Raw genomic sequence first — 26,604 nt, forward strand, 5'->3', positions numbered from 1 at the left:
TTTTTCCATATAACAAAACCTATTAAATTAGAGCCTAAAACAGAATGCAACTGGAGTTTTTAAAAATTTGCTATTAAAAGTATCAACTCCTGATCTGAAAACCTACTTATATACATATATGTAGCGATATCTGTATACCTAAGTCTTTTTTATATACATACAAGCTTTTTTATATACATACAAGCTTTTTTAAAAGCTTTTTATTCCTCTAGTTTTAGTGTAAAAAATGATTCAAGTTGGACAGAAAGTTACCAACAGCATTCTATTAAGTGTGCAAAATACATCTGGAGGAAAAATACAATAAAACAAAAAACCAAGCATTTTTTTTAGCTGACAGAGTAACTAATAAAAATATATTGTGTTTCAACATGTTTGAAAGAAAGAAGATGCCTGCAGAAGATGAATTACATAAAGGATGTTGTTTGGGTTTCATATAAATTGCTTTATTTTTATTTTCAGAAACCTAATGTACTAACAGTCCCGAAATCAGATGTGCATAGCTTGCCCTGTGTATTTGTGCAGTCCCTCGACCACAAATGAAATTGCTAGCTTACGATCTAAAATTTAAAGAAGCTCCTTTAACCTCTCGTACCTGTGTATTCATATGCACAGTCACCAGTGCCTTGAACAGTTTACAACCCCTCTGCTTATGCTTATTAATTTCCCCTGTGCCGGCTATATCTTTCATTTCTCCTTATTTCCTGCAATCCACAAACCATATTCTGTGCATGCAGAGGAAGCCATGAAGTGGCCAAATGCAATTGCTGAGACAGTAAATGAATAAAAGAAGCACCGCGTGATACAGCGGAGCATTATACATCATGTTCTTCTCTCCTGACATATATTATTTGATTTTCTCGGACATGCAATTATTGAATGAGGAATACAGATCCGATGTCACTTTTTGTTTGCACATGGGGTTGCTGTAATCGGACACAGGTCAGGTGAGTGCATACATATAAAGCCATTTTGGAAACTGTATCTGCGTACACCTACCTACAGAGTTTGCTGTAGCCCCCACCTATCCTTAGTGCTATAATTTTTAAAACGAGCAGTAAAGGTTATTTTGATAGATTTGGCTTAGCTCATGATTAAAAGTATTACCTCTAACGTTTACCAAAATTGACTCCTAAATCTTTGTTTTTAAAAATCTACCAGTGACGCCAGGAAAAACCTTACCTTTTTTTACAGCTCTGAAATGGAAAGACTTGAAAAAAAAATAATACTTTCTACGTTGCATCTCACAGAGCCTTAGTCCTCACTAAAAAGTGTTTATAGAACATTTCCAAGCTATTCTGTGTTGATATACAGACCCTGAATTTTATTAACAGAATTTAGCATGATCAAAGTCCCAGTAGGTTTATGCTGACATTGCTCTCCCTCCAGCTGGTCTTCTCCATCTGAAACATTCTCCAGTCCATAAACAGGAAAAACTACTAAAAAGAAGGCAGCATCATATGCTGCAAATGTGCAGCTGACAATATCAACAACTGTATGGGAAAAAACCCCAAACAACCCAAAAAGGAACATTTCATAACAAGATTTCAAAAAAGCCTTTAACAGTTAAACAACTTTTGGTCAAGAAGCTGAAGCTCATTACAAATATCCATATATAAAAGGATCAGATTGTCCAGATGCAGAAACAAAGATAATATAGAAAGACACATGTCACTCTGAAGATGGTGCTGCATGCAGAAATGCCCATTTTTACGTCTACTAAACACAACAGAGGGTGTGCAGGAGGTGGAATCCTTCTGCCAAATGGACAGAGGAGAAAAAGGATTTCAATATGGGATGTGTCCAGACATACAGGTCAGAGAGAAGAGAAAGGAGAAAAGGTCACATTCAAGCTTTAATAGGCAATAACATTTTCTAGAGGATATAATTCCAAAACTATTTGGCAAAACTTCAGGACATCCATCAGCACGAGCAAAATGAGGGTCAGTTGGCTATTCTGTGAAATATTGAGCATTTTATGAGTCATAAATTTAATAAAATGTGGATGTGCTAAATTTACCCCACTCCCAAGTCACACCCTTTTTTGGTAACCTCTGTCCATGATATTCTTCAATGCATCAATAATGGGAACCCTCCAAAAAAACTAAACTCAAAGGAATTAAGACTGAATAAAACCAGACAATACATGAATACTGAAGTCCCATTTAAGGTAACAAAAGAATAGAGTAAAAACTCCAGACGCGCACACACACACAAAAAAGCAGATACGTTGGTTTTGCTACAGGGCTGTAATTAGTGATGGGGCGAACCAACGTTTCACAAGGCTCCCATAGGTGCAGGATTGGGATCTCGTGAATAGTTTTGCTAGCCTCTGGTAGACATTTAGCAGCTATTTTACTTAAAATCTCAATTGCTAAGCTGAGCAATTTCCCCGCATACTTCGTACGTAATGCTGCAGGGCTGTAGAATGGGTCCCTCCAGCCTGTCTGCCCACGATGCCGCTGCCACAGCTCACAAAAGCAAGTTTTGCTAGATGCAGGTTCGTAACATGTACAAATCTATGCCTCTCTGTAGCAAACCAGTAATAATCTAGGCAGCACACAGCAGTGGACTCCAAGCATTTACTACTTTGGGTGGTTCCTAGTTGGCCTGGTTATTCCACAGTTTCTTTATTCCTTGCATCTCTCGCTGAAGCAGCTGCCGAAGGAGTCAGCAGATACTAGGTGCACTGACCATCGGATTTTGTCTAAGGAGTTACTTTCCTTTAAAAGACCCTCACCACTACTCTGCAATGCCTTCTCGAATCCCATCCTTTGCTTGGACTTCTGTATAAACTCTCAACCACAATTTCAGCAGACAGCGCTCTGTTTCCCAAATCCTCAGAGGGGGCACGGGAGACTTGCTCTTACCCCACCCCTTCGCGCTGTTCTGCCTGATGTCCCTTGTCTTTTTGTTTTGACTATAAGCTCTTTGGTTCAGCATTTAACATCACAGTGGAATAGAGGAAGAACTGCTGCCAGGCTGCGAGAGTTGGGCTTGTTCAGCCTGGAGAAGAGAAGGCTGTGAGGAGACCTAATTGCAGCCATTCAGTGCTTAAAGGGAGCCTATAGGAAAGATGGGGACAATCTTTTCCCAGAGAGGTGGTGGAGGCCCCATCCCTGGGAACATTCAAGGCCAGGTTGGATGGGGCTCTGAGCAACCTAGTCTGGTTAAAGATGTCCTGCTCACTGCAGGGGGGTTGGACTAGATGACCTCTAAAGGTCCCTTCCAACCCAAAACATTCTATGATTCTATGACATAAAAAAAACCAAAACACCTCAATGCCGACAAAAACCCCACAGTAATCCCTCCAAAACAAGCCAGACTTTTCATGAGTTACTAAGAAGTGGAGTGGGAAGACTCAGCCACAGTTTGCAGCAGGCCTCATAGCTAATCCTCCATTATGGTTTTAAATCACTCCTGGAAAAAGTCGGTAGTGGCAAAGGAGAATCTGTAGATCCCAATACTTTCACTATCTACAAATTAGCGTGAGTCATGAAGAAAAAGCTGGGTGGAATGGGAGAGTGGGGGAAGCAAGACCTAATTCAAGAAACCACCAAATACAAGCTTTAACTCAACCAAACACTTAGATGTTCCCTTTTCAGGAAAATGAGGGAGAGAAAAGAGGATGGGAAGGCTAAACAGAATTGAAACTGTCAAAAAGTCAGTTTTCCAAACCAATCTTTATATAAGAAACATGATCAAAACCTCTGTTTGGTGAATAGACCTGTAAAGACATTGTTTTAAGGAAACCCTTCACCGGCTGAGGCTTTGAATTTCAAGCTCCAGCCAAGGGGAGAAAGAAAAAAAAAAAAAAAAAAAAAAAAAAAAGAAAAGTGGCTCTTTTTTGGACATTCAGAGGAGAAAAAAAAGTTACCACTGTTTTACAAGGATGATTTAGCCTGTTTTTTGTTGTCTTTCAATGACAGATTTGAGGTTTTTATTCACTTATTACAATTGACTGTGTATTTCCTCAGGAGTTTCGATTCATCGGATGTTCTCAGAGAAGCTATAGCGGTCAGCACAAAATGAAGTGATTTCTTAAATTTCCAGAACAACAGTCACCACAGGTGAAAGACTTTGTATTACAGGGCCAAGTAATTACTCTTTAAATTGTAAAAACAACCTTCTGAAAATCCTTCTTAGTTAAAACTCTTGAGATGGTAGAGAAGAAAGGCACTTGGCTCCTAAGGCCATGCCTGCAGGTGGGTGGGCTTCCATCCTTTCGATGAAGTCGGCTGCACCCAGAGGTTCAGCTTTGATGGCTCCTTTTAAAGCGTTCAGGTGTTGAATTGCCATTAGGCAATCTCTTGCACAAACATCACCAAAACTGGCTGGTAAGGCTACCAAATAATCTCATTAAAGTACAAAAAGTTATTTTGTTTCTGTCTAGGGTTTTTGGTTATTTTTCTGGGGCGAGGAGGATATTTGACAATTTTAGAATGAACTTGTCTCACATGAGATACAACGTATCATAAAACATATCATGATTTTACCAAAATCATTACAACACGTGGACCACTGCTGGCTTATTATTTTCAAGTTAAGTAGTGTGAAACACAGGATAACAGCCACATTTAGTGGAACATTTAGCTTCTTTTGTTCTTACTCCTGTTGTTTAAAAAACAAAACAGGAACTAAATCATATAGCATCTGTAATATTTGTGTATGAAAGAGATACATAAAACGAAAACACGTGAAGAATCTCTATAAACACTGTAAATATCTTTTATCTTTTAGTATTACCAGCAGTCATTTTCAAAGAGAGACTAATCTGGAAACGGAGACTACCAGTATTTTACTGAATTTACTTTATACTAAGCACACTGCTTTTGTTAAGCTTTAAAAAAACCCACCCTCCCCCCAAAGCCTAAAAGATAATTAAACAGAAGAAAAATGTTTAACCATTCCTTGTTAAATATTTATAATGAATTGTATCAACAAGGCACAAGCAATTTAAAAAATAGCAATGTCCGACACCTAATGTTCAAGCTGACTTCTGATGAATTCATATTTTTCCCTCGATCAATACAAAACCCATTAAATTCTCAGCAACCTCTGCCCATATACAGGAGGAGACAGCAAACAGCAAATTTCAGGAGATGTTGGTCAACTGCAGGAAGAACGAACGCTATCCCAGAAAATGGCCAATGTGCCAGATTTACCAGTTTATTTTGTAGCCCAATGAATGCATGAGTGCAAGGAGGACGTTTTGCGGAGACCTGGACTCATTAGGTGCCCACCTCTCACAAAAGTCAAGAAGTTAAATACCCCGTGGTCTTTTCAGATGTACCAAACTAAGCCAGGTGCCTATTTATATCTGTGAGAATCAATTATTTTCTTTCATCAACTCATCTGATTGCCCTGCTGCTTTAGGTTAAGCCGCAGTACTTGAGCTGGCATTGCCATCAAAATAAAACAGCTTCATCCACCTCCCTCGCTCTCTGGCTTTGGCTCCTTCCCCCTCCGACCACTGCTATGACACAAGGATTTGCAGGCCAGATGGTGAATCATATCAAAAAAATCCTCCCGTTGAAAACCACTCCTTTTCCTGTATTTTTCCCCGGTGGCAGTTGCTGGTTTACACGCATATAAAACTACATGGTTGGTTACAAAGCTTTTGGGTAGAGTAATAATCCCCCTGTCCCCTCCACCCCACTTGTGCAACTTGTTGAGAAGCAAACCAACTTCAGGATCGCTTTTGGGTTTGTTTTTACTAAAGTTCCGCCGGGAAATAAAAACCTGAACTTCCAAGTGCAAACTTGAACATTCTAGTTAAAAGAAGTGCAAATACTTGACTGGATGCACAGCAGCAAAGTTGTAAGTATTTCAACAGAGCTGAAGTAACTGACCCCAGCTAAGGATCCAGCCTTGCAAGAGCAGGCGGGCAGAAAATCAGCAGATCCTCACTGAAGGCGGTGAGAGCTGCATTCATCTTGGAAGGCAGCAAAATAACTTTACCCATAAAGGGTAAGAAGTTATTAGTAACAAAATTCTTTGCATTCTTTTCACGAAAAGACGTTTCATATTGCAAGACTATATCCTAACAAACTAGCCTTAGATGGTTGGATTGAGTCTGCACAGAGCAATGCCAACATAACACACATTCTCCTGACCAAGCAAAAAATCAAAGTAGGACGAATTGTCCAGTCCAGATTGGGTTATTCGGTCTAAAAATAAAGTTCCTGAACACCAATTTTATGCTAGTATGAAACAACTCAGATAACAACAGCCAATTTCTTTTACTATAAAAGCAGGCTTAGTACCTCCACATTACAATTTCCCAGCTCTTTCATTACAAGACCCTACTGTAATCGCTATGTACGTCAAGTTTAAACCACTTGGACTGAAGTGGTTTATATTTCCAGGCTCTTTCAGCCTCAGATTCATTTTTTTAAAGGGAAGAAGGGGCACCACAATCTCAGCTAAAGCAATTCAGCTATATCAAAGACTGAGGCTATGGAAAAATGTTTTTGTTACTTAAAAAGTCACAAAAAGAAAAAAAATTCAGATGGTTTCTTCTTTGGAAAGGACTAGCATCCCAAAGCCTTGGAACTGGGACTTGGAAGTTTGGCAGGAGATGGTATTTGTGTCAGTAATATGCCTTTTGCCAACTTCCAAGAAAACATCCCAAATTTGGCCAACAACTATGAGCCTTTGAAGAATCTTAATTTTGCACATGCTCAGCAAACATTTTAGAGAGTTTACAGCTGAAATTTAAGAAGAATCTGTCCTTACTGAGTATTCCCAACTTCTAGCCTTCAGTTCACACACTGTTCCCTGCATGTAAAAGACCATGCAACGTCCCCTCACGGCTCCTGCATGTGACCACCCATGCGACATGGGGATGGAAGGGGTCCGATTCAAATGCAAAGGGGATAACTGTTTAGTAGCTCTGGAAGGGAATTTGGCAACCTAAGCAGAAACCCAGCCTGGGGAGGGGTGGCGGCAGTATCTGTTATGTGATCGGCTGTTGATTTAATGTTTAAAAACATTGTGGAATAACATAAAATAGATCAGTAGTAAAGAACATTAGGTTGTAAAGTTCAATACTCAGATGTAGGAAAATGCCAGACCTAAGGTTGCTTTTGCCTGTGTCATGGATATTATCTTTAGTTCTGTGATGATATACTACTTTGCCCCAGGACCTGAACTTGCAGTGAATCAGGGTTGTGTAACGACGGAGTGCAGGAGCTTTGCTTCATTTGCTGCAGGAGCAGAAAGGTCTGCAATGAACAAAGCAGAGGCAGGGGGGAGGAAACGGGACAAGTTCAACTCTTGGCAGCTGAGTCGCAAACAAATCTTCATGCTAAATAAAACCCAAGAGAACCGTATGCTATTTCTGCCTATTTCATAAACAGACTTTTAATTTCTCATCTTCTGGTTTGGCTGACTAGAAGTTTCTGGGGTCAGTTTTACAGTGCTGCTGAGCATCCCCAGCTGCAAGCTGCACGGAAAGCACTTAAGACCGAAAACTAAGCCCACAGGTGTCTAAAACCAGGCCATAGACCTGACCTTAACCTTGTTGCACTTCAGTTTCCCACGTGCACAAGATAAATACAGACACAGTGAAAATAAATTCCTTCAAGATCAGGAAACGGTCTCATCCTAGAGCCACAAGCAGCAGAGATGCTTATATGGAAATTCTGTTTTGAGAGAAGAACTTGAATAGGGCAGCATATAAGCCCTGGGGCCACACACTGAAGATGAGGAGAAAACAAAATATTTAAAAGTTGCTCATTCAGTGAGTGCTCAGTAAGGCAGAGGATATGTGTGTGGGGAGAATGGCATGCAGTCATTTAGCTAAAGACTAGATCAGCTCATATATACATGCAAGCAAGCCAAATTCAGATTCCACAAACAGCTTTGCAATGTTCACTGACTTCTGAGTGTCAGTTTTTCCAAGCATTATAATGTTTTTTCTCTCTCTAAAATTTTGCTTTCATTATTGGTTTCCTCCAAATAAAATTACCACTCCCCCAACAAGTGGAATAAAACAGTCCTTTGAGATTTAATGATACTGGATACTGAAAAGTGATAAAGAAATCTGGCCTCACCGTTGAAGAATACATGAGGCCTTCAAATACTCAGTTTTGCATCAGCTTTTAAATTCAAAGCCCAAACCTGATCTGTGAAGGAAGACTCAAATTTTGTAATGTCAATGACCAAGTCTTAGAGCTTTCCATTTATAAAAGCAGTGCTCATTAGCAATTATAACCTAATTCACTATGATTTTTCTGATACTGTTTGTTGGACACTTACAAAATAAAATTATTCCTTCATTTTAGACCTGAACTCTATGTGCAAGATGTAGATTTGGAAACAAGCCATTTTTTTGGAAAAAAATTAGGATTTTGTCATTTTGACTTGCAGCTCAAGTGTTAAAGCCTCAACTTTGCACATGTAAACTATTTGCAATATATTCTTACTGTGGGCATTATAATATGAACTCAGTTGATGCTTCTAATTTTTTTAAATTATCCCTAACATAAACATTTGTCCCCAGTCACTGCAAAGATACTCAAACCTGTGTAATACACAGCGCTGTGTAACACAGAGGTAAAATATTGCACCCTGCATGCCTCTGGCAGTAGGTTCACCATAGATTAAGGACTCCTATCTTAGAGGAAGGCAAGCAGTGGCTCAACTAATCAAATTCAACAGTAGATTAGAAAGAAGGAACAGGACTGAATTTGCGGTTCCAAGCTGAACCCTCTGTCACGACAAACAATTTGACAGGCACTGATCTAAATGCTTTGGGATTTGTATCTCAAAATTGAATAGCCATATGCTTACCTTCAAAACGTGCCAAAGGCATCTGTTCTTTAACAGTTTCTGAAGTTTGTTTACCAATGCATATTAACATACATTTAATAATTACTTTAACACCCTCCTCCCTCACCCTCAAAGACTAACAGCTCCGGGAGAATTTTAAAAGCTCTATACATAATCTAGGTCTGAAATTTTTATATATGCAGGGACACTTCTGAAATGAAGCAATACGAGCAGGATAAATAAAGCATACATAAAGAGTCAGGATTAGCCGATATTGCCCTCTCAAGCAATCGGCAGTGGAAGGCTGAAGATAAATGCACCTTCTTTTTCAGCTTTTTCCTTCTCACTCTGCCTCAGTTTTTCTTCTACACTCAGTCACTACAGGTGCATTTCCTATCTTGCAGATAAGAGCTGCCTCTGGGCTGAATTCACGCTGGAGCTGTTTCCCTGGGGAAGCTGCGTGGTGCAGCTAAGCCTGCCCCTCGAGCATCCTCACCTCTGACAGGCCAGCCCGCACCGATATTCTTACTCCCCTGGCAGGGAGCTCCCCTTTTCATTACCTCCACGAAGTTTTGGAAATAAGCTAGTCCTTACACAATCTTGGCATCAGCTATACCTACTTATCACACTGGTTCAACACTAGTCCCTTTAATCATTAAAAGCTGTAATGTAGACATGGCACCCACCAAAGAATTAAATTAGCTTTTAAAAGGCTAACTTGTCTGATTGTTTCTAGACAAGACAATACCTATGAAGACTACGTTTTTACTGTGAATAAAGCATACATTAAATACCTATCCAGGAGAAGGCAATTTAAGAAGAAAGGCTCTGTTTCAAGTGTGAATTTGCTGCTTTGTTCTATTCAGATGCAAACCAGTGTTGTTGCTTATTATATTGCCACTTCCAATGTTGGTTAATTTACATAAAAATTAACTAGACTCTTCTTTTGCATGCATCAAGTATTCATGGTCAGCTATCTATGTATATTTAATATGTTTCCATGTCATCATCCACTGCTAGATAATTAGTTCCTGGAATTCTTACTGTGTTTCAAACGGTGAAACATAAGAAGATCTTATTTAACATCAAGTTTCCATTCAACAAATGAGTAGCAATTTCCCACTCATCTTCACCTCTTCTGTGTTTTGATACTTTTTTCTGATGTTTTATACTTAAAGGGAATGCACATTTCAGTTACTGAAGAGACACCTCATATGCATCCAGTCTAACGAAGTTAAATGAGCATTCAATACAGACAGCTAAATGCTGGCTTTCTCTCACCTCCTTTATATTACCTTTTCTTCAAGTCATACCACCTATCCCAATATACTTACATACAAGACAGTTACGCAGAGGAAGCCTCACTGCAATGTAGAATAAACACATTAATATCTATTTGAAACACCAGGATTTTAAACATTCTCGTATATAAACACTACACAGTTTTTGTGTTGTACAACAGCACATCCAACCGCAGTACAGTACAGTCAGTATGAAATTTTCTACCAACTTCAACAAGTGACGGATTCTGCCAGAGATCTGAAGGCCAAAACAGACACTTAAAATTATCTTAACCTAACCTTGCACCAAAGGCCACAGAAATTCCTGCAGAGGAACTTCTACCTTGTGATGAAATAAAGACAGAACTGTTATATATATATAAAAAAAAAACCAAACGAAACCGTAAGATGTTTCTATTCTAACAGTACACTAAGACTGAGCAATACTGAGGTATTGCAATAGCTAAGGCACAGGTTTGATAGCCAATTCCCTCCCTGCTAAGAATCTTAAAGCAGTTTGCAGTTCTGGGATTAGATTCCATTCACATCTGTTACTCTTGGGCTAGACACTTTGGACCAGATTTCATCTTTGGTTAGCAAGACGACTACCTGCTGTTTGTTTGCTAGTAGAGGCTTATTCTTTCTTCCTTTCCAGACTTGGTGTTACAGTCATTTATTTCCAAGCCCAGACAAATATCCATGGAAAAGCTACAGCTGGACACCTTCCCCCAGGTCTCTGCACAGCATGCCGCTCAAGGTTCTGGTACAGACCTTTCTGTCCCTCACCGCATTGTACTCACACATCCTCTGGCAGCTTTACTCAACGTGGATCTGATAGATACAATCATTCCAGCACATAACCCACTCGAAGCAAATCCCTTTGAGGGCCACCAGCTGGCCGGCTGTCATCCAGAACGGGAGTTTGGCAGGGGGTACCCTATTATTCACGACTGTTTATAAAATGGAGAGCAGCAACACAAAGCTGCCTCTACTGTGTAACCTCCACCAGCCTCTGTTGGTAAACAAATGGAAACTGCTGAACTCAACCAACCTTACGCGTATTCTTGCTAATTGAGGTTCACGCAAAATGTCATATATGGGGTACGTTATTTATACTGAACAAAAAAAAGGAACCAAATTATCTCAATAATGTTGAGTTGGAAATGTCACTATCACAAGCGTCTGCCATGGGGCAAGAAATGTGATCCATTGTACACTGGAGTCAAAGATCATTGTACTGAACAACTGCCACGCATCAGCACAACTTGGCCTGCCGGGGCTGAAGGCAGACGGAACAGAAGTCCCGCAGAGGCTGCAGAAGGGTCCTTTTGACAAGTACTTGATGTGGAGTGACTTTGTTGAGGGAAGTTAGCAAAGCATCATGTTTTTCATGCTTGAGAGAGGGACCTATCCAAATTACGGCTTCTTTCAAGAGGAGAACAAGCTGAGCTTAATACACAGAAAGAACTAGTAATTAATTGCACCACAGTGAGTGCTGGAGCAAGGTGGTGGACAGTGCACCCAGAGCAGAAAGAAGAAATGTCCAAAAGACAAAATCAGGAAGGCTTGAATTTTCTTAATTCTCTTGGACTTCAGAGTTGACAGAGTTTCTCCCCTCTGTTCTCAGATGAAGACAAGGATGGAGTGACATGAGACAAGGAACCTTGAAGAATTAACTCTGTCTTCTGCAGAACTGGTGAGGCCACTTTTCCCTTTCAGGGCTATCTGAGGCACAGGCATCAGGACACGCAGAGGACAGAACCACAGTAATTCAGCGAAGAAGGATTTCATTTCAGGAAAGTGTATTTGGAGTGCTTGCCGCAGGGAGGTGTAGGAAGAGACCCTTCAAAAAAATGCTGATAGTGTTCTAACCAAGTATGTGGGAAAGAATAAGAATTTGTATGACCTTGAGCTATTGCATAATAGTGTGCACAGTAGTTCACCAAAAAAGACATTATTGGCTGATAAAGACGTAGCAGGGCATCAGGCTAAAACCTAAGCACATCATTCAGGATGGGGTACACCGGCAAAGGCAAGAAATTCCAAAGTTGCTGTAGGTTGCCAGATAGTCATCTCCATTTTAGCAGAATTGCACCGTCTGTTTTGAAGGCTGGACTAATTTGACCATTCTGACAAAACACAAGTGCTCTGTGATCCGCGGTGACAACAATTGTAAACTGCTTCCTTGTCTATCCATTCATTGTCATCAACCTGCATCAGATGGCTTTCAATTAATCTCTCTCAGCTCCAAGGTTCTACTGATAACCATCAGCTCCTCTGGCCCAGATTGCTTCAGTCTCATTTTACCTTGGTTGATAAATCAGAACATTTGTGATCTTCATTTTGCCCACAAATATACAAATATAGTAGTTACTGCTCTCTGGTTTTGACCAAAGTAGACTATTATGGAAAAACAACAGAAAGAATTATTTCTCATTTATGTCAGCATTTTGTTTCTCTTGTAACTTTAAGTAACTCTGGTTTATTCCTATTTAACCAGGCTCCCTAGTGTATTTATCTAGTTCTGAACATTCTCTTGTATAATAAACACTGCTGAAAATAACATCTTCTGAGTTACAGTCACAGCCCAAGAAAGATACTTTATCCCTACACTATACTAAAACCAGTTTCTGATATAGTCATATTCAGATATTCTCCAAAATTCACCAAACATTTTCAGACATGAAATTTGTTTCCTCAAAACCTTTTTTCCAATGAGTAAGAATACCTAGTTCTCCAAGTTCATTGTAATGCTAATGAAAACCTTTTTTCATACTGACTTAGTTGAAGGATATCCTGTCCTTCTGCTGCATTATTAATGCCACCAAACCACTGGAAAACTAAGTGCAAATGCCAATTCACTTAGTGCTATCATTCGGCTCTACAGAATTTTCCATTTTATCTACGGCGTGTGCTAAGTAGCAGACAAAATATATTTTACATGCAGTTCTCAATACCCTTTGTTTATCCTGTGACAAAAGCCTGACCAGTGTGTTGCTCATGTTCTTATTTGTTTAGAATTGGTTTCTTAGTGGGGTTTTTTTTCCAGAGAAAGATTTTTGTGAAGTGTCATACTTCTGGGATTAAAACTATGCTGGTATTCCTTTCCAAGATAACGGCTCTTGATTTTTGTCCACGCCAGATATACATAGCAAATTCCATGAAGGAAAAGGCAATATGACATTTCTGTTCCATAAAGTAGAGTACGATTTAGTAACAAAAGTCAACAAAGAAACATATCAGTTCAAAATTAGAAAAGAACTTCTGTGTTTTGTTTGGGGATATTGGGTGGGGTTTTTTGGGGTTTTTTTTTGTTTGTTTGTTTTGCTTTTTTAATCGAAAAAGACCAAAATCGGAGAGCTAGAAGATGCCTATTATGTAACCGTGTTCAAGTATCCTGTTTGGTACAGCACCATTTCCTAAAGTGTTCTCTGGATTACTCAGCTATAAACCACATTATTGTATTTATAAGATACAGATTGGAGAATCTGCTGTCAGTACATATCTTCAAACCCCTCTTTCTTCTTTCAGCTACCTCCACTACTCCTGTCCTTTCGTATTTGCCACAACTATTAAATGAAGAAAATAATTTAGGAATGTGTTTCTGGATAGCAAAATACTTGGGGAAAACAGTTAAGATAAAAACTGCAAAAGCATTTTTGAAAAATTTGAAAGCTTTTGAAAATGAAAGCAACATATCTGGAATTTATAACCAGACTCCCAAATTCCAGCTTTCTCATAGGAAGAAACCCAGTTCGCTTCCTCAGGTTCCCCCCTCTCAGGCTCTTCCAGAGAACAACGTAGATTATGGAACTTGCTTTATTCCTTCATAGCTTCTTGCATAACAGAACCACCTCAGAGCCCTGCCTGTAAAAGCTCTCGATTCTGACTTTTTGAAAGGAAAAAGCAGGAAATATATTCTTAAAAGTTTGTCATTCTAAGCAAAGGAAATAGCAGACTGGCAAAACACAACATTTGTCTCTCACTGAAAAGCATACACCTCAGGAGGGCTGCATTCAGTCTCACTTTTTGAAATCCCCATTTCTCAGCATTTAGTTACGCAATCTGAATGTTCAACAGTTTTCTTCTGTTCTACTTTGAAAAGATGCAGCGCCTGATGAGGCTATTTGAGTGGTAGGTCAAAACAGAGCATCCTGACAGTGGATCCTGGAATGTTTTCCAAGTGGCATGTACCTACTCAGTTGGGTTTCCCCTCTCGACCAACTACGGGGAAGTAATGGACCTCTAGCAAGAAGCCAGTGAAATCATTCTGAACAACACTCCTACACTGGCTTGGGAATGCCCCAGAATATTTTGCAGACTGCACAAGCTCACTTTGCACATATTCTGGGCTAGTTGAAAGCCACGTTGGCTTTCACAGTCAGGAGTTCCTGCTATAGTAATTCCCATACATGCAACTCAAATCCCAGGCTACAACAATTTAAAGGCAGTTCCATTACAATCTCCACCCCGGTCTCTTTGGACCAGACCTCATTGTGATGAACTTCTCTTGCCCCTGCTCCGGCTTGGGCTTATCCACAGCCTGCAGTCCTGTAAGGCTATACCCACTCCAAGTGGAGCCCTATCTACAAGCCACAGTCTCTCCAGAAGTATCCCTGCTGTGGCATGGACTTATCCACAGCTCCAGTGGCTGCGTGGTGCTTAGTTGCCAACCAGGTTAAACCACAACACTACCACAATCTCTTCCATTTGGGGGTAAAGCCCTAGTCTGGCCATGGTGCTTTCAGTCAACTCAGTGGGAGTGGCAGAGTAAAATCATTCTACTGTTAAAAACTCATGGGGGATATATCCTTGCTGCATAAATTCACAAAAGCTAAGTAAGATTTGTTTTCTCTAACTGTATTAACAAGGCTTTAGGATATGATGCTCATCCTTGACAGTTTGCCAAGCAAGACAGAATTCAGCCACCAAACCTCCTCTACATATACTCAGCTTAATATATATACAATATATCATACCTTACAAGAAAAAACCCACCATGTGAGTCATAGCCTCATTATATTCCATCAGCATTTGGCTGCTTGATTTTAATGAATTCTGTGCCGTCCGCTGCTATCCAAACGAGAAGATGTGAAAAAGAATATGCTGCTGGTTGATTACAACATGTGCCAGAATACAGAAAGGCACAAGACCAAAAGTCAAGAGAATTTATCCCTTCAAGGAGGAGAATAATCCTTTGAAAATGTTCTCTCCTAATGTACAACACTGCTGTTACAAATCAGAAATTATGTATATATTTTAAAATGGAGTGCATGCTTACGTGCGTGTCTCAGTGTGTAATGCCACCTGAATTCGTTAGCACCACAGGTAGCATAAATCCTGATGAATCTCCACAGCCTCTCAGTATGGTTTGGAATGTATTATTAACAGGTTTATTAAATATTTGCAATGCTGTGGACACGCGGAGTGCACCATTTGAGACAGATGCAGCTTAACTGCTACCCGCTTCAATAAAGCTCATATACCAGTGAGCTGGTTGTTTCAGACGTGCAAAAACAAACTACCTGCCTCAAAAAGACACAGTCCTAGCAGATAGTATGTGAAGAATGGGAAGGGAAGAAGGAGCCATATAGCTGCTGAGCATATGTTTCCTTTAATCCTCTGATCCATGCTACAAGAGCAGCAAAGCAAAGGGCTGATAGAAGCAGCCAAAGAGCTTTCAGGTCTTTTGGAAGGAATGCTTTTTTGGATAAGAGAAGGCAGAAGTAGGACTGGTTAAATCACAGTGGTGCTGCTGACAGGATGAACCTGGAGAGCACTTCAGAAAAGAATCCTTTTGAGGGATGATTTTTCAAAAGCATCCAAGCAGATTTAAAGAACGCTAATTCTTACAGGATTTTAAATGGGACTTATGTCCCTAAGGTCTGCCCTCTGTGTGTTTGGCTTCTCAACGTCAGTACCCATAGCAACTTCCAGGCAATGCAAACGTGCCATTGCTCACAAATTCCAAAGCGTCCAAAGCATTTTTGAAAATGTTTCCCTTCTGTTTATTTATTGTACTTGTTATGCTTTTCTCTTAATAGATGTCCTTATTGTCTGTGCGATGCCAGAAACCATCAGGACAGGCTGGCTCCTTTCAGAGCAGCGCAGTGCAGGACTGGGGATCGGAACAAGCCAGCCAGAAGGTTGCTCAGGTTGGAACTGTTTTATAATCACCAAGAGCACTCACTTTTATTGTTATACTGCAAGGTCAACAATGACTACCAACGCAAATGAAAATCACAGTTTGCATATGTCTAAATATAGATGATATGCATTTCAGAGATGCTTATTTTAAGATATGAGCGTTAGCTTTTAACAGTATGAAACAGGATTAGGGAGAGACACTACCATATTGAATGTATATTAAAAATTATTCTCTAGTTCTTAACTGGTAGCTGTTCCCCAGAAAAATTAATTTATAGGAAAACATCTTTGAACCATGTATCTGCAGTGTACTTCATTGTAACAGTTAACTTTACAGCACTTCGAGTAACTGGCATGGAACACATGCAGAAAAGGGAAGCCCTTCCTATATCTACCAATGTTTGGTGAGAACACCGAGAGCCACGACCTGATTTCCTGCCCTCCAGAATCCTGCAGTTCAGGAAGAGGTTGACAAAATAAGTCCCAAAGACTTCGATATTTCAGATTACATATAAGGTGATGAATGAGGTGAAGAGTTGAATTTATGCTGAAGTTTATGTTTTGATAAAAATCTATTTTAAAAAGCATTTATACGCTACCACAGTTTTTCCCAAGCTCCTCTGCCCTCTTATGTTTTTCGTTTTTCAGCATCAGTACCATAGCAACATCCAGGACTCATGAATGTGGCACCGCTCTCAACATCCCTGGAGCAGAGCCTTGCAAGTGATTGCCCAACTCAGGGATCTGAGTCAGCTTGGAAAAGTATGATGCCAGGGTAATTTTGGTACATCCTGAAAATAACGGCAGGGGACTGGGAGGAGGGCAAAGGGAAGAAGAGCTGAAACTGCAACAGCAGAAAGGAATGAAAGAAGCAAACTGCTTAAGGTTTAATGATATATAAGCAGCAAATCTTGCAAGTAGAGATAGTAATAAAACTTCCAATCTTACAGATTTGGGAGCTACATCTGAACAGCTTGAAGGTTCCAACGTTTCCAGCAACTGAAACAATACTCCACGGACCTTCTCCCCTGCCAGCAATTACTCATACAGAAAACTGATATCAGGAATACACAAAATACATTTGCAGCAACTTTAACACAGCTGGAAATGAAAACAGCTAGCATCTGCAGAAAGCAGAGGAGTGGGGAATCCATCAAATGTGAGTGAGAATCTCCTCTACAATGGGACTCTGAGTTGGGATTAGTCTGTTCAGCCTGTAGATGCTGCTATTTTTCTAGTAAAACATACCAGGAAACATAATCTCTTAGCTGAAACTAAAGCATGTTTAGGCTCCTCTCTACTCCAGACTGCTTGAAGCAATTATCTGCCTTACTAATAAACACAGCCGAGAAATGGGTATGCTGTGCAGAGCATCTGGTAAAGCCATGTGAAATAAATAACTATCAATACTATTCCTCTGTTTATAGCAATTAATTTCAATTTCAGCAATAATTAAAATACACTACCAATCCAACCAACATCACCTGCAAAATCATGGATCACTGGTTGACAAGAACGAGCAGTCATTAATAGACTTGAACTTTACCCGGGGCTCACTTACTGTGTCTTGCAGCCATGAGTCTTTAAAAACAACCACAAAGCTCAGTACTCTGACACAAAAACCCAAATCCCTATGAAAATTCTTACAGTATTCAGTATACTTCATTAGTATCAGGCACGTCACAAGGATGTAGTGAACAAGACCACAAAATAGACTGGTATTCCGTGCACCAAGGGTATTGCAAGACCCTGTGCTAGACTTACAATGCTGCTGCGAGTGACACTGCGGGAAAAACCAAACCAAATGGTTATTGCAATAAGATGACTGACCTTTCAAAATGCACACCCAGAGAGATACCAGCAGATATACCTTGTTACACACTCTCAGTCCACCGCCTAGCCAAAGCACATGAACAACCAGAAAAAACTTTTTTAAAAAGATTTTGAAGAGGAGATAAACATAATAACAACAACAACAATAAATAATAATAATTTTAAAAAGCAGGAACATCTTTTCAATTCCGAAAAAAAGAATTCTAGTTTTTCCTGAGCAATCATTTTCCTGAACTCATCTGTGGCTAAGCGTCGTTTCTACATATGCAATCTGATGAGCTAACATCGTTCCAGGACTCCAGTTGAAGCAATTAAAAAAGTCCACATTCGCCAAACATTACCACATTGTTACCACAGATACTGTGTATTCTGAGTTAAGGGAAAACAGTGGAAACCTCTAATACCACTGTGGGGTAACAGCTGGCAAATAATAACTTTTTAATATGGTTACCACAGCGACTATTAATAACCCGCAAGGAGGTAAATGGAAAATGATACACTGCATGGTATACCTGCTTGTCACAAGCCATGACTCACACCTAGGAGAGTGTAAGGAGATTATTTCAGCAGATGGATCTTGATAGGACGAAGAACATAAAACCTGCAGTATTTCCGATGAGTTCCATAGATGTGTGGGTGACACAAACAGCAACACGTCAACCTGCAAACACTACGGGTGGTAGCGATTCTTACATGGATCCACCATGAACCCTCCAGTGAAAGGCTGCGCTCCCTTCTCAAAAGCAATGGAGGATGGAAAGAGGAAAGGATGGGGGCTGAGAGAAGAAAGTGGTTTGGAAAAAACAAAACTTTCCCAGGATGGCTGGAATGATGGACTGTTTGCCACAGAGGTGGGGCAAGTAGTACAAATACCACTCCAGAAGGACATGAAAGAACAGACAGCAAAGAGAAACTTCAATGTGCACCAAAAGCCAAAAAGTATCTAACAGAAAGCTGGTGCTCATTCTGAGAAGTGCGTCAAAGGCAACACATGCAGATGTCTGCAAGATATGGTAATCATCAACGGTTAACACGATTCTGGAAAAAGTCAGGCTGCCCTTTCCCATGTTCCAGATTACAGAGACAACTGTCAGCGTTTGCAATAAAGCACAACAGCCCGCACCCGATTTTCTGCATTGCTGAATTCCAGAGACATGCCTAGTGATAAATGTGTGTTTTTGAACAAGGTCTTTGGGGTTTTTTTAATTAACTAATTTGCTATGAATTTTCTACCAACACAAAATAAAGGCATAAAAGGCATGCAAGCTTCAATTTGCATACTGGTATTTCTATATCAAAGGCTATGCTATTTAATGCACAGGATCCAATTCTCATAAAAGCACAAGTTCAATTATAATGGCAACCAGTGAAGCTTTAATACTGCATTTTCAGCTAAAAATTTGCTCAAAGCTCTTTCACAATAGCTCTGTAATTTCTAAGTATCAGTCTACTTAGTAACGTGACTCTGGGAGGCACACATGCACAGAGGAAAAAAAACAGTTGTGAAGGAAAAATGTCCTTGCATTGAGGAATTAGGTTTAGTATTGCTACTTAATCTTTGCAAATCCAAAGGACATACGGGTGAAATTAGTTGATTGAGTACCTAAAGTTAATGCTCATGTGGCCACTTATATTTTCCTATTTCAAAAACAGACTGGTTTTGGTTTCCACATGCACCGAGCAACCAGCACAAACAGGCAAGAGCTGCTCTGTGAGATGGCAGTGCCGATCAGCGTGCAAGCTCTGGCCTTGCCAAAACCCACAGAGATTTTGGCAGTGGCCCAGCGTATCATTCTGGGAGTCAGAAATCTCTTCAGTCACAAGGAGGGAGGCTAGCTTGCATTAAAACAACAGATCGAACCCTTACTGTCATTTGGCCTTTCTACGTCCTGTACCTCCGCTACACAGAAGGTAAATTATGCACCCACCTGGAAACTGCTGAAGTCCTGCTTAGGAGGTTCAGCTTGAGCACAGAAAACCTCTGAAGGTAGCTCAGCAGATGATTCTGTGATCAAGACCTGCACGCCTCACCCAGTATTTATGTGATGAGGGAAGAAACTTTGTGTATCAAAATGAAAGCAGTATATTTAATACGTACATCCATTAATTCATACACGCACACCCCCACCACAGCCTGAGCATTTCAATGAACAGGGCTATTACAGACCTGGATTTTACACCTGCATCAATTTTCCCTCAAAAAAATCCTCAACACACTTTAGGGGCAAAACTATCAATTTTGAACCAATCACGGAAACAGGATGAGAAGCACAGTTTCTTTCCATCAGTAAGGACATGAAACAAAGGCAAGCATGTTAAATCTCTATCTTTTTTTATTTTAGGATGCTGCAGTTGGCAGCTGTTATCTGCAATATTTTTTCAGTTGGCTAAATATGAAGCAGAAATAAATTTGAAGCTGAAATACTATAATAAGGCAAATAATTCTGACTCTTCATCATACTGTAAAACCAGTAAAATATAAACCCCATAATAGGAACATCCAGTCCAATGTGTCCAAATATTAAAGACTGTTGATGGATATAGAGGAAGTGTCAAAAAGAGGTCAGTTAAAATTTAATGTTGGCAGAAATGATTGTCTGCAAAAGTATGAATAATCTTCTAATGATGCTTTAAAACCTCAGCTCTGTCTTAGCACTTACTGTTTATTTAGTCCTGAGAAAATACTTAAAAGCCATGCAGCAATTTTAAGAAAACATTTGTAAACAACTATTTTCTCTTGACAGACTATTTGGCTACAATTACAGATATTATGCCAGGATAATATATGTAATTCAATGAATCCAGACAATATTGAATCAAATCAACTAGTATTATTTTCCATCTCTTTGAAACTGAACATTCAAGCCATCTGAACTTTCAATGTCATTTAGCACTTCTGAAAAAACTGCGTAAAATACAACCAGGCCTGAAAACCTATACTTAATTTCTGAGTAACCTCCTGACCTTTCATAAAAGGATCTGACAAACTAGATCTTCAAGAGCACTATATAAACCATAAATGTTTTTAATTAACATTGTTGAAGACATGCTTATATAATAGCCTTATTTAAATTCCTGCACATTTCTGTCATTTTCAAATTCCCACATTTTGTAAAGAAAGATGATTTGCCTTAACCCAAGTTCTGCCAGCAATGACTCCATACATAACATCTATTCAAAGTTTCAGGCTTTAAAAAAGGATTAAATATGATTTTAGGAGATCATTAGAGAGAGGTATATGATGATGAATTAAAAAAACAAAAAGTCATGACCAATCTTCATTTTGGTGCCTAGAGTTCATTTCCTGTTGCTCACTCACATGTTCCGACTCCGTCTTTCCAAAAATGCTCACCTTCATTCACCAGAGAAATACAGCATAAAGCCCTGGTAATTTTTCACCAGGTGCTGATTGAAACCAGGATTTGTAACAGCTGAGGCAAGACAAGTGATATACTTGACCAAGTGAACAGAATTATAAAGAAGCACATCAACTATTCTATTTCTCTTTGCGTTCCACCAGTAGCCAACTAACCAGATGTGATAGTACTTGGGATTGCAGCGGTCACTTTGGTCAACAGAGGTTTGGTCTTCCATAGGGTAATTCCTCTGGCTGCCACGATAAGTGATCAAAGCGATGAGATATATTTCAGCACTGAGAAAATGCATAATTAATTGAGGTCATACACTTCTAGTATTTTGATAGACTAAAGTGTTTGCAGAAGTAAAATTTAAAGCATTCCAGGAAAAATGGCCAGTGCTATTTTGAGAAACATGCATCAGTAAAGATTAATGAAGAATCTCACAAACCTGCTTTAATCTGTTGCAGAGACTGTCACAATTGACTAGAAATTCAATAATTGTTCCCAAGAAGGATGATCTTCTTGCAGGGGTGAAAAATGCATGTATTTTGTTAATCTATATTTAGCCTAAGTATATTTAATACTTTTCCATCTTTATTAGTCCTTACTGAAATTTTTGTTCCCCTCTTGTTCACTTCCACATCTTCAGATAACACTCTACACTGCGTATCAGGTAGCAAGCTGACCTTATCCAGCTACCGTGCGGTCCTTCCCTTTTTGTGTTCTCATGTCTATGCTGTATTTTCTCTTGCCATGTACAAACAATGACATTACATTAAACTATCCTCTTTAAAATTATTATTGAGCCAAAGGAACACATTTCTCCAAAAATCAATGCTGAATCAAATTTATGTCTTTCTCTTGTCTAAAAACCAGCAACAACTGCAGTCCTTATTCTCCTGAGTATATTATTAATTATACATCTAAAGTATGTTCATAGTCTGTGTTTACTCTTGGGTGATTCTAAGGTTTGTATGAATGAGAAAACAGTAATGTGATCATTTAGAAGTGAAGTAATATTTTCACTGTCTTGGCACCTGAGCATAATGGAAAGAAAAAACAATTAGCTTTTACCTGGGTTTTTGTTTAGAAGAGTCAGCCTAGGGGGTAAGAGCTATCGCCCAGGAAGAGCTAGAATGTGGAAAAAAAGTTAAGAGACTCAAAAGCCAAGGAGATGTATTGCCTAAACAATTTTTATTGCTTTTTTGGTGGTGGTTATATAGATTTTTTTTTTTTTCTTAGCTCCCACAACCTCAGCAATGACTTAGAAACCATCATAGCAGTATCTACGGGCAAAAGAGATCAAATAGGTGAAATAATGACCATATAAGAGCAAGAAAGCAGCCAGAAGAATTTGAGTGTTGGTCATCACTGGCAAAAATCCATTCCCGTTGTTCAGAAATTTTTGCCACCTATGGAAAGCAAAGTTCTGATAACTGCTCAGATTATGCTGTCAGGGTGCAGATAGTGCTTCCTCTAGGAAGAAACTCTCCTGCAGAGATACAAGCAACATTTACTGATTCTTCATTTCCTATTCAGAAGGGTCGCTAATAGTTATTTCTAGATAGTAACAGGTAATTCTTTCACGCTACAGCTTGTGATGCATATTAATCAGGGTTCTTGCCAAATTAAATTAGTTTTTTCAACATTTGAAAAGCAGTTAAACTTCTAATGACATTTTCCCCCTCTCTTCATCAACCTATTTTTGGAGCAAAATAATGTACTCAGTCCTGAAGTAAAGACACTTGAGCCAAAGGAAAGGAAAACAGCCACAAGCCAAAATGTATTCACAGGAGAGCTATAGGGCAATAAGGTTGTCATTTATGCACAAAAATACTTTCAAAGACGTAAACATGATGTTAAAATCCCCACCGCTCCCTCCTCCATGTTAAAGTCACACACAGTGATTTGTGCTTGAGGTTATGAGCTGGAAAAAAGGAAACAAGTCTATTTTTATTATTGCTACCATTGCAGCATTAGGACAGTCCACAAACAGGGACCCAGTGGTAACAATCCTGTTTTTTTTTTCTATTACTCCTAGTATCAGAAATTAGAATTGTAAAAAAAGGCATTCTAATAGTATAAATAATAAGTCAAACCAAAGCTACACGATAACGCTAGGTACCAACTGTGCCATCAGTATCTGAAAATCTACCCGGACACCTACATTTTACAGAGAGAGAGAGAGAGAGAGAGAGAGAGAGAGAGAGAGAGAGACATATAATATACTGAAGTTTTTTTAAGTCAATCAAGTACAGTTAGGTTAATCATAAGAATAAAACTTTTCAACACAAATAGTCCATATTTGGCACACTTGTGAAGAATCAAAAACCATTTAAGTAGAATCATAGAATGATTAAGATTGGAAAAGACCTCTAAGATCATCAAGTCCAACCATCAACCCAACACCACCATGCCTACTAAACCATGTCCCCATGTGTCACGTCTACATGTTTTTTGAACACCTCCAGGGATGGAGACTGCACCACCTCTCTGAGCAGCCTGTTCCACTCTCTCAGGAAAGAAATTTTTCCTCATATTGAATCCAAACCTCCCCTGAAGGAACTTGAGGCCATTTCCCCTTGTCCTTTCTCTTGTTACCTGGGAGAAGAGACCAACACTCCCCTCACTACAGCCTCCTGTCAGGCAGTTGTAGAGGTTAATAAGGTCTCCCCTCAGCCTCCTCTTCTCTAGGCTGAACAACCCCAGCTCCCTCAGCCGCTCCTCATCAGCCTTGTGCTCCAGACCCCTCACCAGCTTTGTTGCTCTCTTCTGGACACGTTCCAGCAATGCAGCATCTTTCCTGTAGTGAGGAGCCCAAAACTGAACACAGTATTTCAGGTGCGGCCTCACCAGTGCGGAGTACATGGGCATGATCACTTCCCTGTTCCTGCTGGCCACACTCTTCCTGATACAAGGCAGGAAGTAATAACTTAGTATTTTAAAATGCTAGTTGAACTACATTCTTACACATAATTTACTACATAATAGCATACAGTCATTATATATATAGCTTATAATGCCTACCAATGTATCAAATACCTAGTAAATTCAATGCTAAAGGGAAATCAATATTTCATGCAATATTTGCCTGCCTTAAATAAAAATAGTACTTAAAAGCATTTGAAAGACTGGACAAAAAAAAAAAAAAATCTAGGAATGCTTTTCGTTTTTCCCCAGCTTTGTACTATATAAAATCAGGCAATCGGCCTCAAATACTGTCCTTTTTATAGCCCAATACCCCAATTTGCATAGATCTCATACAGCAATACGAGAGAAAACAATTTTTATAAAATTAGAAAATGACTGTATAACCACAAAGCTCATTTCTGCAGGAAATACAGAGTTAATTTTTTTTAACTGAAAATTTATTGCAGGCTAGAAATATTATTATGCACTAGGTTAACCTAGTGCTGAAAAGTTTTAAGTAAAACAAGCTTTTGAAATTGCATATGTGGGAATTTTTTTTTTTTTACTACAGCAAATTGATTAATAAACATTTAAGATAGATGAAAATCTAAGATGTCCACCACTGAATATCCAATAAAAACAGGGTCAAATAGATACATGGTCCAGCTAGGATCTCCCAGCTGGACAAAATATCAAAGTATTTATAGTGATTTTAGGGTATCTGCTTAGTAGGAATCAGGCAAGATGGAAGCCAGCTCTTTTCCTAAAATCCAAACAAGGATTCCAGCAAGGGAAAAAAAAAAAAACCTCTTAACAGCAGGCCCTTATTCTTTTTAATAATCTCAAACTTCTTCCTTTGGCAGTCAGAATAATCAGCATGTGTTAAAGATCTAGAATCGCTTTTCCCTGAAGAACTAGCCTATAAATAAGTCTCTTCATATCTACTATATGTTTATTTTCTTCAACCATACGTTCATATATCCTACGGACATTCACGCATCTGTATTTGAATTGCTGCCACATCAGTATCTTTTAATGGTTACACCCTTATGGCCTCAAATCTCGTCAAAATGCACATTCCCAAAACAACCCCCAGACACCTCGATCTAACAAGCAATCATATCTTTATACTCTGTCCTCCTGATAATAGGGACTCAATCTCTACCCCCAGATTAATACAGGGATGGAAGACCATTTCTAGGTAAAAAGCAAGTATCATGTGTTTGCCTACCCACCACTCTGCCAAGCAGCACAACTCTTTATTTTACGCAGCTTCTCCGAGTCACCATGCCCTGAAAAAGTTGGCAGCACCGGGCAGCTGCCTTGCTGCATCCACATGCTCCTGTGCATTCCCTTTGTCCATTTAACATAGCAACTTGTTGTCTCAGCGCACAGAGTTAAAACAAGAAGCTTTTCAGAGAGGGCAGTGTTATACATGTCTGTGTGTTTGATGTCAACCACCCAGCTAGGGTTAAGGACAATAAGGCTGAACTTCCTTGGCATCTTTTTCACTACTTTTCTGAGGTAGACTGCTAAACAAGCTAAAATATTAAAAAAGAAAAGTGAAAATGTTGTTTTCACCCACTGCATATCTGCTGATGATATTACTATCTGTTATCAAATCTCTCCATATTATGATAATTTTAAGAAGGGTTGCAAACAAGGGCTTTTTTTGTGATGAGGATACATAAAAGTTTTCTGAAATTACCTCAAGCAGTTTTGTGAACATCAGCTCTACAGCATGGATGAGAATCGTTGTCTTAAAGGAAAAAAAGAAGATATAAACACAGAGCAGGATTACCTTCCCTTAGACGCTCAACCACAAAAGTGAATCCAGTAGTTCGCGGATGTAAGACGTACTCGTATTTTTGAAGTCCGCTCTTTTCAGCGAATTCATTACTACGGGCTTTGGTATTGGCTGAAGGACAGAATAAAAAGCACCATTTTTTATTAGTGTGCATGTAGACCAAGAATTAAATATCATTATTATACAACAGGAACAGTACAACAGCAGTTCACACGGTATGAATGCACGACAGCTTTTCAGGTGGAGGCAGACTGCAAGTGGTGTGCTTCCAGTCGGCTACAGTATGGAAAAGCAATGTGGATTGCAAGAAAAGCCTTTTTACCCTCTCACTTCATTTCAGAAAATAATCAGCAAATCTCTCATATTTATCAGTCTGAAATCTATAAATTAAAAGTCTGTTGATAGCTCTCTGTACACTTCAATACCCATTTCACAGTAAAATGTGTTAAGTGGCTCTATTTGGTTTTTTTTTAAACTCAAAAGGCACACTGTATAG

The 26,604-nt window shown here is 39.3% G+C and overlaps 1 protein-coding gene across 11 annotated transcripts in view; it reads right to left on the reverse strand.

Moving 5' to 3' along the window:
* Nucleotides 1-26,604, reverse strand: part of LCLAT1 (lysocardiolipin acyltransferase 1) — a 119,798-nt gene that overhangs the window by 27,446 nt on the left and 65,748 nt on the right. For 10 of the 11 annotated variants that reach the window (XM_035903632.1, XM_035903634.1, XM_035903636.1 and 7 more), the window contains one exon: nt 26,103-26,219. The exons of the other annotated variant lie outside the window; for it this stretch is intronic. In XM_035903632.1, the coding sequence (XP_035759525.1) occupies nt 26,103-26,219 (117 nt within the window). The remainder of the gene's footprint in view (nt 1-26,102; nt 26,220-26,604) is intronic. 11 annotated transcript variants of the gene reach the window in all.

Source organism: Egretta garzetta, unplaced genomic scaffold (genome assembly GCF_000687185.1).
Source record: "Egretta garzetta isolate BGI_Z169 unplaced genomic scaffold, ASM68718v1 scaffold11, whole genome shotgun sequence".
Lineage (NCBI taxonomy): Eukaryota > Metazoa > Chordata > Aves > Pelecaniformes > Ardeidae > Egretta > Egretta garzetta.